Source organism: Oncorhynchus clarkii, chromosome 12, assembly GCF_045791955.1.
Source record: "Oncorhynchus clarkii lewisi isolate Uvic-CL-2024 chromosome 12, UVic_Ocla_1.0, whole genome shotgun sequence".
NCBI classification, from domain to species: Eukaryota; Metazoa; Chordata; class Actinopteri; order Salmoniformes; family Salmonidae; genus Oncorhynchus; species Oncorhynchus clarkii.
In genome coordinates, this window is record NC_092158.1 from 75,029,206 (window position 1) to 75,049,028 (window position 19,823).

The 19,823-nt window shown below is 46.0% G+C and overlaps 1 protein-coding gene across 1 annotated transcript in view; it reads right to left on the minus strand.

Moving 5' to 3' along the window:
* Nucleotides 1-7,041: 7,041 nt before the first annotated feature.
* LOC139421286 (collagen alpha-1(XI) chain-like) overlaps nt 7,042-19,823 on the minus strand; it is an 81,577-nt gene continuing 68,795 nt past the window's right edge. The window contains exons 55-64 of the mRNA XM_071172018.1: nt 19,585-19,692; nt 19,263-19,316; nt 18,870-19,085; nt 18,710-18,745; nt 18,207-18,260; nt 17,558-17,876; nt 15,677-15,789; nt 15,173-15,241; nt 9,753-9,986; nt 7,042-9,254 (exon numbers count right to left, since the gene is read on the minus strand). Of these exons, the coding sequence (XP_071028119.1) occupies nt 9,108-9,254; nt 9,753-9,986; nt 15,173-15,241; nt 15,677-15,789; nt 17,558-17,876; nt 18,207-18,260; nt 18,710-18,745; nt 18,870-19,085; nt 19,263-19,316; nt 19,585-19,692 (1,350 nt within the window). The 3' untranslated portion in view covers nt 7,042-9,107. The remainder of the gene's footprint in view (nt 9,255-9,752; nt 9,987-15,172; nt 15,242-15,676; nt 15,790-17,557; nt 17,877-18,206; nt 18,261-18,709; nt 18,746-18,869; nt 19,086-19,262; nt 19,317-19,584; nt 19,693-19,823) is intronic.

The window sequence follows — 19,823 nt, forward strand, 5'->3', positions numbered from 1 at the left end:
TTGCTGCTCTGTAGGCAAGCACCATGGTCTTGTAGTGGATGCGAAGCCAGTGGAGTGTGCGGAGGAGTGGGGTGACATGAGAGAACTTGGGAAGGTAAAAACCAGGCGGGCTGCAGCGTTCTGGATAAATTGCAGGGGTTTGATGGCACAAGCGGGGAGATCAATCAACAACAAGTTGCAGTAGTCCAGACGGGAGAGGACAAGTGCCTGGATAAGGACCTGTGCTACTTCCTGTGTGAGGTAGGGTCGTACTCTACGGATGTTGTAGAGCATTAACCTGCAGGAGCGGGTCACTCCTTTGATGTTTGCAGAAAATGATTGGGTCTTGTCCAGGATCACGCCAAGGTTCTTTGCACCCTGGGAGGGGAACACCGTGGAGTTGTCAACCATGATGGAGAGGTCTTGGAGCGGGCAGGCCTTCCCCGGGAGGAAGAGCAGCTCCATCTTGTTGAGGTTGAGCTTGAGGTGGTGTGCTGACATCCAAGTTGAGATATCTGCCAGGCACGCAGAGATGGGTGTCTCCACCTGGGTGTAAGAAGGGGGGGAGGAGATAAGTAGTCGAGTGTCATCCGCATAGCAATTATAGGAGAGACCATGTGAGGATATGATGGAGCCAAAGGTACTGTAACGGTTTTCTTGATGCGAAGGAGAGTCGGACCAAAATGCGGCGTGTAGATTGCGATCCATGTTTATTAAACAAACGTAAAACACGAATCAAAATACAAACACTACAAAATAATAAACGTAATGAAAACCGAAACAGCCTAAACTGGTGCAAACTAACACTAAGGACAGGAACAATCACCCACAAACACACAGTGAAACCCAGGCTACCTAAATATGGTTCCCAATCAGAGACAATGACGAACACCTGCCTCTGATTGAGAACCATATCAGGCCGAACATAGAACTGGACAAACTAGACATGTAACATAGAATGCCCACTCAGATCACACCCTGACCAACCAAAACATAGAAAATACAAAGTAAACTATGGTCAGGGCGTGACAGTACCCCCCCCCCAAGGTGCGGACTCCGGCCGCAAAACCTGAACCTATAGGGGAGGGTCTGGGTGGGCATCTGTCCGCGGTGGCGGCTCTGGCGCTGGACGTGGACCCCACTCCATGACAGTTTTAATCCCCCTCCTAAACGTCCCTAAATAGGTTACCCACCACAATGATAACATGGGACAGAGGGACAGCTCGGGACAGAGGTAACTCGGGACAGATGGGTAGCTCAGCACTGAGAGGAAGCTCAGCACTGAGAAGAAGCTCAGCACTGAGAGGAAGTCCAGGCAGGTAGTAGAAACTACCAGAACCTGGCTGGCTGGCGGTTTCAGCAGATCCTGGTCGACTGGCGGATCTGGGAGAATCTGGTCGACTGGCGGATCTGGGAGAATCTGGTCGACTGGCGGATCTGGGAGAATCTGGTCGACTGGCGGATCTGGGAGAATCTGGTCGACTGGCGGATCTGGGAGAATCTGGTCGACTGGCGGATCTGGGAGAATCTGGACGACTGGCAGATCTGAGAGAGTCTGGACGACTGGCAGATCTGGAAGAGTCTGGACGACTGGCAGATCTGGAAGAGTCTGGACGACTGGCAGATCTGGAAGAGTCTGGTCGACTGGCAGATCTGGAAGAGTCTGGTCGACTGGCAGATCTGGAAGAGTCTGGTCGACTGGCAGATCTGGAAGAGTCTCGTCGACTGGCAGCTCTGGCTGCTCCATGCTGACTGGCTGCTCCATGATGACTGGTAGCTCTGGCTGCTCCATGCTGACTGGCTGCTCCATGCTGACTGGCAGCTCTGGCTGCTCCATGCTGACTGGCTGCTCCATGCTGACTGGCAGCTCTGGCTGCTCCATGCTGACTGGCAGCTCTGGCTGCTCCATGCTGACTGGCTGCTCTGGCTGCTCCATGCTGACTGGCTGCTCCATGCTGACTGGCTGCTCCATGCTGACTGGCGGCCCTGGCTGCTCCATGCTGACTGGCGGCCCTGGCTGCTCCATGCTGACTGGCGGCCCTGGCTGCTCCATGCTAACTGGCAGCTCTGGCGGCTCCTTGCAGACTGGCAGCTCTGGCGGCTCCTTGCAGACTGGCAGCTCTGGCGGCTCCTTGCAGACTGGCAGCTTTGGCGGCATCCTGCAGACAGGCAGCTCTGGCGGCTCCTTGCAGACTGGCAGCTCTATGCAGACTGGCAGCTCCTTGCAGACTGGCAGCTCCTTGCAGACTGGCAGCTCCTTGCAGATTGGCAGCTCCTTGCTAACTGGCAGCTCTAAGCTAACTGGCAGCTCTATGCTAACTGGCAGCTCTATGCTAACTGGCAGTTCTGAACAGGCGGGAGACTCCGGCAGCGCTGTAGAGGCGGAAAGCTCTGACAGCGCTAAACAGGCGGGAGACTCCGACAGCGCTGGAGAGGAGGAAGGCTCCGACAGCGCTGGACAGGCGAGGCGCACTGTAGGCCTGATGCGTGGTGCTGGCACTGGTGGTACTGGGCCGAGGACACGCACAGGAAGCCTGGTGCGGGGAGCTGCTACCGGAGGGCTGGGGTGTGGAGGTGGTACTGGAAAAACCGGACCGTGCAGGCGCACTGGAGCTCTTGAGCACCGAGCCTGCCCAACCTTACCTGGTTGAATGCTCACGGTCGCCCTGCCAGTGCGGCGAGGTGGAATAGCCCGCACTGGGCTATGCAGGCGAACCGGAGACACCGAGCGCAAGGCTGGTGCCATGTAAGCCGGCCCAAGGAGACGCACTGGGGACCAGCTGCGTAGAGCCGGCTTCATGGCATTAGGCTCGACGCTCAATCTAGCCCGGCAGACACGCGGAGCTGGAATATACCGCACCGGGCTATGCACCCGCACTGGAGACACCGTGCGCACCACTGCATAACACGGTGCCTGTCCGGTCTCTCTAGCCCCCCGGTAAGCACAGGGAGTTTGCGCAGGTCTCCTACCTGGCGTAGCCATACTCCCTGTTAGCCCCCCCCCAAGAAATTTTTGGGGCTGCCTCTCGGGCTTCCTTGCCAGCCGTGTTCCCTCATATCGCCGGCTCCTCTCTCCGGCTGCCTCAGCTCTCCTAAGTGCCTCCAACTGTTCCCATGGGAGGCGATCTCTTCCAGCCAGTATCTCCTCCCAAGTGTAACAGCCCTTGCCATCTAAAACGTCCTCCCATGTCCATTCCTCTTTACGCTGCTGTTGCTGCCTGTTGACACGCTGCTTGGTCCCTTTGTGGTGGGTGATTCTGTAACGGTTTTCTTGATGCGAAGGAGAGTCGGACCAAAATGCGGCGTGTAGATTGCGATCCATGTTTATTAAACAAACGTAAAACACGAATCAAAATACAAACACTACAAAATAATAAACGTAATGAAAACCGAAACAGCCTAAACTGGTGCAAACTAACACTAAGGACAGGAACAATCACCCACAAACACACAGTGAAACCCAGGCTACCTAAATATGGTTCCCAATCAGAGACAATGACGAACACCTGCCTCTGATTGAGAACCATATCAGGCCGAACATAGAACTGGACAAACTAGACATGTAACATAGAATGCCCACTCAGATCACACCCTGACCAACCAAAACATAGAAAATACAAAGTAAACTATGGTCAGGGCGTGACAGGTACAGAGAGAAGAAGAGAGGGCCTAGAACCGAGCCCTAGGGGACACCAGTAGTGAGAGTACGTGGTGCAGACACAGTGACAACATGGAATTCAAATGAGGAGGTGGACAGGTGAGTGAGGGAGAAAATATAAAATCTCCACTTAGGAGAAGTGAGCAGCCCTGTGCCACCCCCCGTGATGACCAGATGCTCTCGGACTATGAGAAAACACGTACTCAGATTAAGAGAGAGCAGCTGTAGTAGCAGTGTTCTCTGGGGTGATCCATGTCTCTCTATCAGGGCCAAAAAGTCTACCGACTGAAGGGCAGCATAGGCTGAGATGAACTTGGTGATCTTGGCCGCAGATCAGCAGTTCCAGACGCTGCTGGAGACCAGGAATTCCACATGGGTTGTGCGCGCAGGGTACACTAAATTAGAAGGGTTTCACTATATTAGAAGGGTTGCAGCCAAGGGGTGGTGAGTGTCTGTAAAGCCTATAAAAAAATAAAAAATAAAAAGCCTACAGAGAGAGGAGCGAACAGGTATACAAACAAACACATAGTTGCCAAATGAGATCATATGGAAATAACTAGGTGAGATATTCAAGTCAGAGATTGTTGTGGAGCCTTCCTCTCGTTTCTTCCTTAAATAACTCCACAAAACAACTCATCAGAACCGTCTTAGTTTTGATGACGAGACCACCGCTGACACGACCGCTGTTTTTAGCTGCCACTGAGAAAACAGGGGAGACTGAAGTACTAACTCTAATTGCTAATTGCCTAGGAGAGGAGAAACCACTCCCCCTCCAATACAGCCACTGATTACGAAAACAACAACAATCACAAATTGCCCTGCCCCTTAATCCTGGTCGATGTGTCAACAATCAGCTGCAAGTTATGAGCAGTCAGCAGTTCACACACCAAGTAAGACACTGGGAAGACAGGCAGGCCTTAAAGTACATGGCCCTAGCCAGCAAAAAGACAGTACTAGACACCAGATAAAGACAACATTTATAATTACCACTCCTGGAGATATCATTAGTCCTCTATATATTGACATACAGCTTGCATATAAATATACAGGAAGAGTCATACATAGGTAAATATGTATCGCAAAACGTAGTGCTTTCACAAGAAACCAATCAATGCATATATTCACACAACGCTGATGCGGCTAAATAATGTTTACAGTTATGGATTGTGACACAACAGAAAGATGTAGTGGCATCGGTAGAGCTGTTACAGCCAGGAGTCTACGGGAGATGTAGATATCCCTGTGTTCAAACTCTCTCATGAATCTAAATGCCTGTTTAATATGTTCATCTCTCACACTGACTTGGTGACATGTTCAGCCCAGTTACAATCAACGTCACTGGGACGCATAGGAGAGGAAACCTGGGGGCTGGGAAAGAGAGGAGAGAGAGAGAGGAAAGAGCGGGAGTAAGAAAGATGTTAAAGGGAGTGAGGGAGAAAGAGAAGTCGAGCTCCAGCTACAGAGTTCTGAGACTAGTGAGAGATGGAGGGAAAGAGAGATGGAGAGAGAATGAAAGAGATGAATGAAAGAATATGTTGTTACTGTAGCACTGAAACTAATTATCTGTGTGCTATAGGGACTGGAGAATTAGTCTACTCCAGGACCTAAATACAAGAGGAGAAACATGGCTCATCAACCCTGCACTAAACTCTCTTCCACAGGCCCAGAGCTGGGCTGATTTACAATGTTGAACAAATTCAGATTTATACAAAGCCTAAAGATCACAGCACATCAGATCTATACGTAGATATAGGTCAGTATCGCGCGTACAGATCGCAGGACAGCAAAGCGAGCCCAGAGATCAGAGGGTATCAGACCAAAATAGTCCTACACAGATACAGGGGATAAAGAGATACAGTACAGGAGATACTATCTTACTATCTTCTCTGCTCAACAAAGCAACATGGACAATGGGTTGGGGAGAATAGAGGACCTCAGAGATACAAAGACCCAACTGCAGCACCAGATTCAACAACATAGTGATTCATTCTACTCAGATTCAACAGCATAGTGATTCATTCTAACCAGATCCTACAGCATAGTGATTCATTCTACCCATATCCTACAGCATAGTGATTCATTATACCCAGATCCTACAGCATTGTGATTCATTCAACCCATATCCTACAACATAGTGATTCATTCTACTCAGATTCAACAGCATAGTGACTCATTCTACCCAGATCATACAGCATGGTGATTCAATCTACCCATATCCTACAGCATAGTGATTCATTCTACCCAGATTCAACAGCATAGTGATTCATTCTACCCAGATTCAACAGCATAGTGATTCATTCTACCCAGATCCCACAGCATAGTGATTCATTCTACCCATATCCTACAGCATAGTGATTCATTCTACCCAGATTCTACAGCATAGTGATTCATTCTACCCAGATCCTACAGAATAGTGAATCATTCTACCTATATCCTACAGCATAGTGATTCATTGTACCCAGATTCAACAGCATAGGGATTCATTCTACCCAGATCCTACAGCATAGTGATTAATTCTACCCAGATTCAACAGCATAGTGATTCATTCTTCCCAGATTCAACAGCATAGTGATTCATTCTATAGAGAGAGAGAGAGAGAGAGAGAGAGAGAGAGAGAGAGAGAGAGAGAGAGAGAGAGAGAGAGAGAGAGAGAGAGAGAGAGAGAGAGCATTGGCATGATGGGCATGATGTACTTTGCTTGATCATAATTCTGAGGAAGCAGCTAGGCCTGACCTTTCCTAGCCAGGAACTTACACTGTGGTTAAAATTCAATTGAGTTGAAGAGAGCATAAAGGAGAGAAATGTACTGTAACCTTTATTCTGCATTGACGTTAACCTTGAGGACTAGTCCCCATAGGGGACTGGTGGACTTGCTCTTTGGTTATGTGATAGAACGTGTGTGTGTGTGTGTGTGTGTGTGTGTGAGAAAGAGAGAGAGAGAGAGAAAGAGAGAGACAGCATGTATTATGTCTGTGTCTGTTCTGCGCATCCTCCTTTCTGCCCCCTCTCTCTCTCTCTCTCTCTCTCTCTCTCTCTCTCTCACACACACACACACACACACACTGGACAGTTCTGGGCAAATCTCAATAGCTGTGGTCCTTATCCAGAACTGTTTCATTAACGCTCTCCTCCTTCCCTCCCTCCCTGGCTAGCGTCTCTCCTCTGTTTCCCTCTGGAGGAATGAAACACCAGCTAATTGAAATAAATGAACTGGGAATCCAATCAGAGTTGATTACATCTGCTGTGGTGGGATGTTGATTGCGGGCTCATTGAGTGAATGTTGCAGAACTAGGCGGTAATGAAGAGACTTGTTTGTCTATTACACTGAGTGGTGAGAGGCCGATGCAAACATCTCTCTCTCTCTCTCTCCCTCCCTCTCTCCCTCTCCCAGATACAGCCCAGTCTTTTTAAAATAGTTTTTTTTATTCGCTTATCACTTTTCACAAACACATTTTCATTCAGGCAACAGATTATTAATCATACTCAAGTCCTTTGAATAACTGTACAGTATATAAAATGAGTAGGACAGATACTATACACAGGGTGTGGCAGGACGGGGCGGGGGATTTTATTGTACTGAATTGTTTAAATACTAAAAGACAGTGTGAGGAGGAGTACACTGATAAACTGCCTGTACTGTTTATGTATACAGGCTGGGAGACCAGCCTGCAGGTTGTTGGAGAGATGTTGGAGAGATGTAAAGGCACTACGTTGTAACAACGGCTGTCTTGGGAGTTTTAACGCTTAAAGCGAAAACGTGGAACTTACCCCTAACCTACCTCTGGTACTGTAACCTGACTACCATACAGCAGGTTAGAGTGTGTGTACTATAGTGTCCAGTCCTACAGTACGATGTGATACTCCCTGGCTCAGAGAGCATTCCTTACCCATCATGCACGGCTTTTGCAGCACCAATAACTCGCACCCTTTCTCCCTCCTCCTGCCTCAAGACACACAACAACACAAATGTAGTTGACACAAAACAAAAACATTTTCTTTAGCACCACAGAGCATAACAAAATACATCATAAAAATTAATTCACATATAAAACAAATAAACAAATACATGACTGAGGTGGAGAACAGGACAGTGGATAATAATGGTACTTTTTAAAAGATGCTTGAAAACAACGACATGTGAAATGCTCCTTGATGTAACAGACAAACGGAAGACTGGAGAAAACACTGTTAATATCCTCTTCAAGAACAACATGCTCTGAAACTCATTCTCGGGCTGAAACAGCTCCAGCTCAACCATTAAGGCCTGGAATACAGAATGCTTGTTTTCCGTAACAAAATGGACGCCAAACTGACACAAATAGGAAATGAAAACATGGAAGGCCGGAAAGTCATATTATCACCAGGCGTGCAGAGTAAACCAGTACAACAAGGAAAGCAATCTTCTCCATTCAAGTAACCATTGGGCTCAATAGACTACTAGTAACATGGTATTGTGTGCACTTCTCAAGGTCATTCAGTGAGTCATCTGCAGTTGAAGGGTAAGCACTGAGCAAATATATCATTTCTATTATACAGTATGTTCAACCTTCTAACCAACACAGCGAATGTTGACAGATGAAATAGACTAGTATGGAATTGACATGCTACCGATGTAGGATCTTAATTTGAAATGTAAAACTTGTAGTGTATTTGTAATTTTTACTTTGAAATTTCAGACTTGATTTTCCCTTATGAAAAATGTAGCAACTCCATTGATTATAATCCACATAATAATTCACATTTCCTGTTGCTGCAGGATTATTTTCCTGCTGTAGCAAGCTGGCTCAAATTAAGATCCTACAATCGTCGATACTGCGGTACACCACCAGTTAACAAGAACTGATGTCCTTATACTGCAATATGATATTATCCTACTGCAATCCAGGCATGCTAATGAGTATGCCAGATAGTGTCTCCTGCTAATTCCACTCCACTCTCATCATAATCCCTCAGGTAGCAACTCGTCTCATCTGCATCCCAGGCCTGACAAAGACAGTGCCACTCAACTGACCCATACCACAGATGACAGGCTAACCCCATGCCTCAACATGGGAGGGATCTGCCTGTCTTTTTAAATTGGTTGTTGTCAAGTGGAACAAGAGACTACTTCTAGTGGATCTAATTACAGCACACTCAAAAGGTGAGCGATGAAAAGAATGACGATAAAGAAAAAAACACTACACATTAAATATATCTAATTGGATGAACTCCCTTTGATAAATGTTCTTTGTTCCTCCTTGCCTTTGCTCAGCTACTCGCCATTGGTTGTTATTGTCGCGGAAACAAGGAAACCTCGTGTCCCATTGGCTGTTTGAGAGTCATATAACATATGCCACAAACCCACCACATATACGGACATATAATAATAAATATTGCGTGTGGAAACAACAGTGAAGTCCAGTTTCTTTCATTGGTAAGTTGTTGTGTAGGTCAGTTCTGGTCATTCCTTAGTTGGTCGATACAACGTTAGTTAACCGTTGTAACATACTGGTCCCACGTGGAAGCCAAACTTTTGGTTGCTGCTTCCAAAGTCTGAGGGGGCCACGTCTATGACTGGCAGCAGCTCTGCTCTGGGGGAGTCGATCTCCAGGACTGTCCGCTCCTGTCCCTTACGGAACTACACCAGAGACAAAGAAAAAGACAGCAGCTTGAGGATACACTGTGCCTGCTAACTTGCTAGATTTCATTCCAACTCCAATCCTATCTATGCCATACTCAGATATAATATGATGAACTGATCGTGACCAGCTGCATGGCCTTATCGAATCAAACAGCAGCTGACAAAACATTGGTCAAAAAATTAGCATTGGTCAAAACATTAGCATTGGTCAAAACATTAGCATTGGTCAAAACATTAGCATTGGTCAAAACATTAGCATTTGTCATAACATTAGCATTGGTCAAAACATTAGCATTGGTCAAAACATTAGTATTGGTCAAAACATTAGCATTTGTCATTACATTAGCATTTGTCAAAATATTACCATTGGTCAAAACATTAGGATTGGTCAAAACATTAGCATTTGTCATAACATTAGCATTGGTCAAAACATTAGCACCAATTACATTAATTCAGTCATTCATTAATTTTCCTTTGTCTCTGCATGGCACCTACCTGGCAGCCGTCGTGTGTTGCCTGGATGAATGGGTTCTTGGCCTGGCTCATCTCCTCGTCGTTGCTTCCCCGGAAGCGTATGGCGTGTTGGTGGCTGCGGGTGGTGCTGTCGAACCAGCCGGCAGAGTTCTGGCAGGAGTAGGTGAAGGTCTGTCTGGCCGTGGCACTCAGCAGTTTCAGGAAGGTCAGCTGGACCACGTGAACCGGGTTCCCATCAGAGTCACTGTACTGTAACTGGACCAGAGACACACAGCATATCAGAGTCATTGTACTGGAACTGGACCAGAGAAACACAGCATATTAGAGTCATTGTACTGGAACTGGACCAGAGACACACAGCATGTCAGAGGTATTGTACTGGAACTGGACCAGAGACACACAGCATATCAGTCATTGTACTGGAACTGGACCAGAGACACACAGCATATCAGAGTCATTGTACTGGAACTGGACCAGAGACACACAGCATATCAGAGTGACTGTACTGGAACTGGACCAGAGACACACAACATATCAGAGTCACTGTACTGTAACTGGACCAGAGACACACCACATATCAGAGTCACTGTACTGGAACTGGACCAGAGACATACAGCATATCAGTCATTGTACTGGAACTGGACCAGAGACACACAGCATATCAGAGGCACTGTACTGTAACTGGACCAGAGACACACAGCATATCAGAGTCACTGTACTGTAACTGGACCAGAGACACACAACATATCAGAGTCACTGTACTGTAACTGGACCAGAGACACACAGCATATCAGAGTCATTGTACTGGAACTGGACCAGAGACACACAGCATATCAGAGTCACTGTACTGGAACTGGACCAGAGACACACAGCATATCAGAGTCACTGAATGAGAACTGGACCAGAGACACACAGCATATCAGAGTCACTGAATGAGAACTGGACCAGAGACACACAGCATATCAGAGTCACTGAATGAGAACTAGACCAGATATGAACCACATATTAATATGGACCACTTGAAGGTATTGTACTGGAAGAGTCATTGTATGTATCACTAGCCACTTTAAACAATGCCACTTAATATAATGTTTACATTACTCATCTCATATGTATATACTGTACTCTATACCACCTACTGCATCTTGCCATCCTTATGTAATACATGTATCACTAGCCACTTTAAACAATGCCACTTTTATATGTTTACATACCCTACATTACTAATCTCATATGTATATACTGTACTCGATACCATCTACTGCATCTTGCCTATGCCGTTCTGTACCATCACTCATTCATATATCTTTATGTACATATTCTTCAGCCCTTTACACTTGTGTGTATATAAGGTAGCTGTTGTGAAATTGTTAGGTTAGATTACCCAGAGACACACAGCATATCAGAGTCACTGTACTGGAACTGGACCAGAGACACACAGCATATCAGAGTCACTGAATGAGAACTGGACCAGAGACACACAGCATATCAGAGTCACTGAATGAGAACTGGACCAGAGACACACAGCATATCAGAGTCACTGTACTGGAACTGGACCAGAGACACACAGCATATCAGAGTCACTGTAATGGAACTGGACCAGAGACACACAGCATATCAGAGTCACTGTACTGGAACTGTACCAGAGACACACAACATATCAGAGTCACTGTACTGGAACTGGACCAGAGACACACAACATATCAGAGTCACTGTACTGGAACTGGACCAGAGACACACAACATATCAGTCACTGTACTGTAACTGGACGAGAGACACACAACATATCAGAGTCACTGTACTGTAACTGGACCAGAGACACACAGCATATCAGAGTCACTGTACTGTAACTGGACCAGAGACACACAACATATCAGAGTCACTGTACTGGAACTGGACCAGAGACACACAGCATATCAGAGTCATTGTACTGGAACTGGACCAGAGACACACAGAATATCAGAGTCACTGTACTGGAACTGGACCAGAGACACACAGCATATCAGAGTCACTGTACTGGAACTGGACCAGAGACACACAGCATATCAGAGTCACTATACTGGAACTGGACCAGAGACACACAGCATATCAGAGTCATTGTACTGGAACTGGACCAGAGACACACAGCATATCAGAGTCACTGTACTGGAACTGGACCAGAGACACACAGCATATCAGAGTCACTGTACTGGAACTGGACCAGAGACACACAGCATATCAGAGTCACTGTACTGGAACTGGACCAGACACACACAGCATATCAGAGTCACTGAATGAGAACTAGACCAGATATGAACCACATATTAATATGGACCACTTGAAGCAACCGGGCTCCCATCAGAGTCACTGCATGAGAACTGGACCAGAGGAAAGAAACAACTCTCAATGACCATTTCAGTCACATATCGAATGTCCAAACCAAATAGCAGTACCAATGCATTTGTAGTAGAGCATCTGGTAAAGCACTATATACATTCAATCTATAATGGCTAGGGCCAGGAGTTTTTCATGACCAAATAACCTGGGCAGGAAAGCCAAGCTGACGGAGTTAATGCTGGCACAAAACCAAGCTGACAGAGTTAATGCTGGCACAAAACCAAGCTGACAGAGTTAATGCTGGCACAAAACTAAGCTGACAGAGTTAATGCTGGCACAAAACCAAACTGACAGAGTTAATGCTGGCACAAAACCAAACTGACAGAGTTAATGCTGGCACAAAACCAAGCTGACAAAGTTAATGCTGGCACAAAACCAAGCTGACAGAGTTAATGCTGGCACAAAACCAAACGGAGAGAGTTAATGCTGGCACAAAACCAAACTGACAAAGTTAATGCTGGCACAAAACCAAGTGGGCAGAGTTAATGCTGGCACAAAACCAAGCTGACAGAGTTAATGCTGGCACAAAACCAAACTGACAGAGTTAATGCTGGCACAAAACTAAACTGACAGAGTTAATGCTGGCACAAAACCAAGATGACAAAGTTAATGCTGGCACAAAACCAAGCTGACAGAGTTAATGCTGGCACAAAACCAAGCTGACAGAGTTAATGCTGGCACAAAACCAAACTGACAGAGTTAATGCTGGCACAAAACCAAACTGACAGAGTTAATGCTGGCACAAAACCAAGCTGACAAAGTTAATGCTGGCACAAAACCAAGCTGACAGAGTTAATGCTGGCACAAAACCAAACGGAGAGAGTTAATGCTGGCACAAAACCAAACTGACAAAGTTAATGCTGGCACAAAACCAAGTTGGCAGAGTTAATGCTGGCACAAAACCAAGCTGACAGAGTTAATGCTGGCACAAAACCAAACTGACAGAGTTAATGCTGGCACAAAACTAAACTGACAGAGTTAATGCTGGCACAAAACCAAGATGACAAAGTTAATGCTGGCACAAAACCAAGCTGACAGAGTTAATGCTGGCACAAAACCAAGCTGACAGAGTTAATGCTGGCACAAAACCAAACTGACAGAGTTAATGCTGGCACAAAACCAAACTGACAGAGTTAATGCTGGCACAAAACCAAGCTGACAAAGTTAATGCTGGCACAAAACCAAGCTGACAGAGTTAATGCTGGCACAAAACCAAACGGAGAGAATTAACGCTGGCACAAAACCAAACTGACAAAGTTAATGCTGGCACAAAACCAAGTGGACAGAGTTAATGCTGGCACAAAACCAAGCTGACAGAGTTAATGCTGGCACAAAACCAAACTGACAAAGTTAATGCTGGCACAAAACTAAACTGACAGAGTTAATGCTGGCACAAAACTAAACTGACAAAGTTAATGCTGGCACAAAACCAAGTGGACAAAGTTAATGCTGGCACAAAACCAAGCTGACAGAGTTAATGCTGGCACAAAACCAAGCTGACAGAGTTAATGCTGGCACAAAACCAAACTGACAGAGTTAATGCTGGCACAAAACCAAACTGACAGAGTTAATGCTGGCACAAAACCAAGCTGACAAAGTTAATGCTGGCACAAAACCAAGCTGACAGAGTTAATGCTGGCACAAAACCAAACGGAGAGAGTTAACGCTGGCACAAAACCAAACTGACAAAGTTAATGCTGGCACAAAACCAAGTGGACAGAGTTAATGCTGGCACAAAACCAAGCTGACAGAGTTAATGCTGGCACAAAACCAAACTGACAAAGTTAATGCTGGCACAAAACTAAACTGACAGAGTTAATGCTGGCACAAAACTAAACTGACAAAGTTAATGCTGGCACAAAACCAAGTGGACAGAGTTAATGCTGGCACAAAACCAAACTGACAGAGTTAATGCTGGCGACAAAGCACTGTATCCACCCTGGTGAACAGAGGAACGCTAGGACCAATTGTGTTACCATGAACCTTCTCTCTCTCTTAGAAATCTCACAACCCGTGTTTTATTAATAATGTAACAGGAGAGGAGGGGACAAAGGTCACAGTAATTCACCTAGAGAGTCAGAATAAGAGAGTTGGAGAGAAATAGAGAGTTAGTGGGAGAGAAAGAAAGATAGAAAGAACGGGAGAGAGAGAGAGAGAGAGAGAGAGAGAGAGAGAGAGAGAGAGAGACATGTTTCCCATGCCAATAAAGCCCTTGAATTGAATTGAAATTGAATTGAGAGAGAGAGAGAGAGAGAGAGAGAGAGAGAGAGAGAGAGAGAGAGAGAGAGTGAGAGAGAGAGAGAGAGAGAGAGAAAAGGACACAATGGTGTGGGTGTGAAAGAGTCAGTGTAAGGTATTGGACTGGGAGAGAAGTGATTATCTTTCTGTGTTAAGAGATGTCTGGTCAGGTGCACATGAAAGACCAGTGCTCAAAGCTCTGAATGCTCTTCAATGAGATCCCACTGCTGCCAGAGGCTCTGAATGCTCTTCAATGAGAGCCCACTGCTGCCAGAGGCTCTGAATGCTCTTCAATGAGAGCCCACTGCTGCCAGAGGCTCTGAATGCTCTTCAATGAGAGCCCACTGCTGCCAGAGGCTCTGCATGCTCTTCAATGAGAGCCCACTGCTGCCAGAGGCTCTGAATGCTCTTCAATGAGAGCCCACTGTGCCAGAGGCTCTGAATGCTCTTCAATGAGAGCCCACTGCTGCCAGAGGCTCTGAATGCTCTTCAATGAGAGCCCACTGCTGCCAGAGGCTCTGCATGCTCTTCAATGAGAGCCCACTGCTGCCAGAGGCTCTGAATGCTCTTCAATGAGAGCCCACTGCTGCCAGAGGCTCAGCGTGACTCACTCACTACTGCAGGCAGAAGACACAGGTATCATACATGGGCACATACATGAACACTCTATTGGACAGTAGGTTCAATCACGCACATGCTCACACACATGCACATCTACTCGATTATACACATGATTATTATTCAAATGCACTCCCTTTAAATGAATATAATCTACCTGGTGTTTGGAAACATTTACATGAACGGCAGCAGTTGAAAGTGGTCAGTACCTGTTTGCCTTTCCTGTATTGGCTGAACCAGCTCCCTGGTTTCTCTTTGTTCCAGGCTGCTAGCTTCACCTGTTCACAGGAATAGAGAAGGAAACAAGGAGTCTCTGTAACACAGGCTTCTGAGGATGTGCAGATCTGGTATCTTAATTTGATCACTCTGTTGTTGCGGAGAATGTTCCTGCACAGCGGGAAATATCAATTGTAGTGTATTAAAGGTTTTAAAAGGCTTCTTAGGTTTGTGATTTCCACTTTAAACTTGATTTGCCATTATGGAAAATGTAACAGACAATATATCAACCCCTGAAAAATTCATTATAATCCACATAATAATTCACATATCCTATTGATGCTGGATTATTTTCCTGCTGTGAGAAACAGGGTCAAATCAAGATAGTGCATCTGTAAGACACCATTAGGTCTGAGGCCAGTGAATATGTACTGTACACTGCTACAATGTTCTAGTTAGGTTGATGAGAGCAGACATCAAGGTAGTTTGAGACTCACAGTTTCAATCCTCTTGTCAGGGTAGAGGCAGGTCTCTCCCTCAGCGGTGAAGTTACAGAAGACCTTGATGGAGTCCCTGTGACATCCCTGGTTGGGGTCGATCCAGTAGTCACCTGGGACAGGTACGGAGACAGAGACAGCGGTGTCATTTCAATACGGGACAGCAGATCAGGCAAGTGAAAGGGGAAGACATGAAATCGTAGAGTATGTATGATGTAACAGGTAATTTATACTGGCTATTGGAGGATTTGGTGGCTCATTTGCTCAATCAAACACAGTGCCTATAGACAGTCTACTCCTCCTTTGGGTTTCTTCACATTCATTTGTGTTACAAAGTGGCATTCAAATGGATTTTATTGTCATTTTTTGTCAACGATCTACACAAAATACTCTAATGTCAAAGTGAAAGAACAATTATTTATATATATATTTTTAAGAATAATGAAAAAGAAAACACTAATATAACTTGATTAGATAAATATTCACCCCCCAGAATCAATACACATTATAAACACCTTTGGCAGCGATTACAGCTCTTAGACTTATTGGGTAAGTCTCAGAAAAGCTTTGCACACCTGGATTGTGCAATTTTTGCCCATTATTCTTTTCAAACTGCTTCAAGCTCTGTCAACTCTGTTGGGGATCATGGCTAGAAAGGCATTTTCAAGTGTTGCCATAGATTTTCAAGCAGACTTAACTCAAAACTGTAACTTGGCCACTGTCTTCTTAGTAAGCAACTCCAGTGTAGATTTGGCCTAGGTTATTGTTCTGCTGAAAGGTGAGTTGCTCTCCCAGTGTCTGGTGTAAATCAGACTGAAGCAGGTTTTCCTCTAGGATTTTCCCTGTGCTTCATCTGTTTCTTTTCATCCTGAAAAACTCCCAAGTCTTTGCCAATGTCAAGCATACCCATACCATGATGCAGCCACCACCATGCTTGACAATACGGAGACAGTGACTCAGTAATGTGTTGTGTTGGATTTTCCCCAAACATAAGGCTTTGCATTTAGGTCAAAAAAAGTGTATTCCTTTGCCGCATTTTTTGCAGTATTACTTTAGTGCTTTGTTGCATACATATGCATGTTTTGGAATATTTGTATTCTTCTTTTCACTCTGTCATTTAGGTCATTATTGTGAAGTTACTACAATGTTGTTGATCTATCTTCAGTCCATCTTCACAGCCATTGAACTCTGTAACTGTTTTAAAATCTCCAATGGCCTAATGGTGACATCCCTAAGCAGTTTCCTTCCTGTCTTGCAGCTCAGTTCAGAAGACAGAATGTATTTTGTCATGTGTCTGAGTGGTTTAATACATAATCCACAGCATAATTATTAACTTGATCATGCTTAAAGAGATATTCAATGTCTGATTTGTTATTCTTACCCATCTACCAATCACTGCCCTTCTTTATGAGGTGTTTGAAAAGCTCCCTGGTCTTTGTAGTTAAATCTGTGGCTGAAATTCAATACCTGACTGAGGGACCTTACAGATGTTGTTTGTATGGGGGACAGAGGAAGGGTTAGACATTATTTCACACAGAGTGAGTCCATATAACTAATTATGTGATTTGTTAAGTCAAATATGACTTCTGAGCTAATTTAGGCTTGCCTGAACAAAGGAGCTGAATACTTACGCAACGTCTATATTTTAGTTATAAAAAAATGATAAATTCTCAACAAAAAATTGTATATTGAGTATTTTGTGTAGATCAATGACATAAAATACAATTAAATCTATTTCAATCCCACTTTGTAACGCAACAAAATGTGGAACAAATTCTGATTTTCTATAGGCACTGTACATGTTCACGTCAATAAGAGTGCTAATGCATGGTGATGAAGGGAGATCTGCGTGATAGGAGGGTGATGAGGAGATGTTCTGACCGTCTCTGTAGCCATGCTGGATCATCATGAGCTCCTTGCAGGTGCGGGCGGGGCTCTCAAAGGTCCCCAGGGGCTTCCTCATCAGCTCCACCTCTGTCTTCATGGAGGTGAGGGAGGCAAACACCTCCTCCATGCCCTCTGCCTCCTCCAGCATGGGCTGGTCTGCCTGCAGGAACACCTTCTGCTCCAGATCCATCTTCATCTCTGCCTCCTCGTAGGGAGCTGCGCCTCCTTGCACCATCCTAGAGTGCCTCTTCCTCTTCCTCCGGCCCTCGTGGTCTCTGATAGGCAGCGGCTGGACCATGGTGGCAGGCGGACCCTGGAGGGAAGGAACACAAGTGGAAGACAGATGACAAGAAATAACAGTGACTGGGAGAGGCAGAACAAAAGAGCCAAAGATGGGGGGGGGGGGGGAGGCGTGGAGGTGTGTGTGGTTGAACAACAACAGGTGATGGGATGGAAAAGAGGGGAAGGAAAGAAACAGAAAGAGAAAGGTGGGGTGTATGAGAAGTGTGGAGGTGGGGAGGTGTGTGTGGTTGAACAACAACAGGTGATGGGATGGAAAAGAGGGGAAGGAAAGAAACAGAAACAGAAAGGTGGGGTGTATGAGAAGTGTGGAGGTGGGGAGGTGTGTGTGTGGAGGACTTACAGGGGGTCCGGGGGATCCGGCGGGGCCAGTGTCTCCTTGGGGTCCGATGGCGCCCTGAAGAAAAGAGTGGAACAAAATCCTGCATCAATCCTCCAGTCACCTGGAGCGATTCTCACACTGGTTTGCCAAATCCCTCTTTGATCCTGGCAGATATGTTTCAAGGGTTTATAGGATTATCCAGCTCTGTGCATCAGCAGTCTGTGGCCAAAGCCCCTGCTCTCTACATGACACACTATGGTACTTTTCACAACATCACACCGCACCACTATATCCTATTAAAATACACTGTACCCACAGGAACAACACATCACTGTATGGGCTCACTTTTAAGGCCAAAATACATTTCAAAAGCACAATATATAAAATTAAGCTGAACGATGGTTCATTTGGCAAGGCGAGATAGCGGCTTGTCTGGCAGCATACGCTCCTGCCAGCTGCTAGCTATAGGCTGGTGTGTAAGGAGGAATGAAAATATGGAGACACAGTCAGATGACTGGACTCACCAGTTCTCCTTTGGATCCTCTCTCACCAACTGCACCCTAACAGGGGAAGAGAGATCATTTTTAAATAGGAAAAGTCATATCAGAGTAAAACAAAGCCAACTATGAAGAGTTGAGTGTGTGTGTGGGGGGGGGGGGGGGGGGAGGAGGAGGGGGCACTTACAGAAAGTCCCGGGGGTCCTGGGGGGCCGGTGGGGCCAGGGAGGCCACCCTTACCCCCGTCTCCTTTGGTTCCTTGTGTGCCTTGATTTCCGGGCAGGCCTCTGTCTCCCTTCTCTCCCAGCTCTCCTGGAGGTCCGATCAGACCGATCAGACCATCGTGACCTTTATCTCCCTTCCTGCCCAGGTCTCCTTTCAAACCTGGCAGTCCTGGGGGTCCCTGGGAACAACACAGGATCACATTTACACTACATGGTTACACATGGGTGAAAAAATATAATGGACATATCACTGGAATTGACCCTATCAAGGCTACCTACCATATGTTATGTGGAAGAGAGGCAATAACAGTACAGTAGGTTGACATATGAACATTTAATATGCATGGGGATCTTACCATGGGTCCAGGGGGTCCCGTCTGGCCTGGGGGGCCGTTTAACCCTTGCTCACCCTGCAAATGAAAACACAAATAGGGGTTAATGAATTAGTGAAGGGCTCCAGCATTGACTGGGGTTACTGAAGGTCATACGACAACATGTCCCCAAGCCTTGTTGCTGGTTGTACTGAGATGCACCATGCATGTTGATAGTAAACCAATGACAGTTTATACTAAACTAATTAGGGAGACATGATGAGGGGAGCAGCAGAGCCATAGGTTACAGTAGAGGGAGATGTCTGTTTGAGTTAGAGTAAGGAGAGGAGAGGAGAGGGGGACTCACCCCGGGGCCTGGGATCCCTCGGAGGCCCTCTGGGCCAGGCTTCCCTGAATGTCCCTGGGGCCCCACTGGCCCTTTCTTCCCCACCAGACCCTCAACCCCATTGGTCCCCTAAAGGAATGAGAGAGAGGAACAGAGTGACAGGGTGGTGAGGAAAACAAAACAGAGTAAAACTGACATGTGTGGTGTACAATGCAGTAGCCTTTTCTTTTGGGGGATTTATTTTCTTCATATTTCATTAA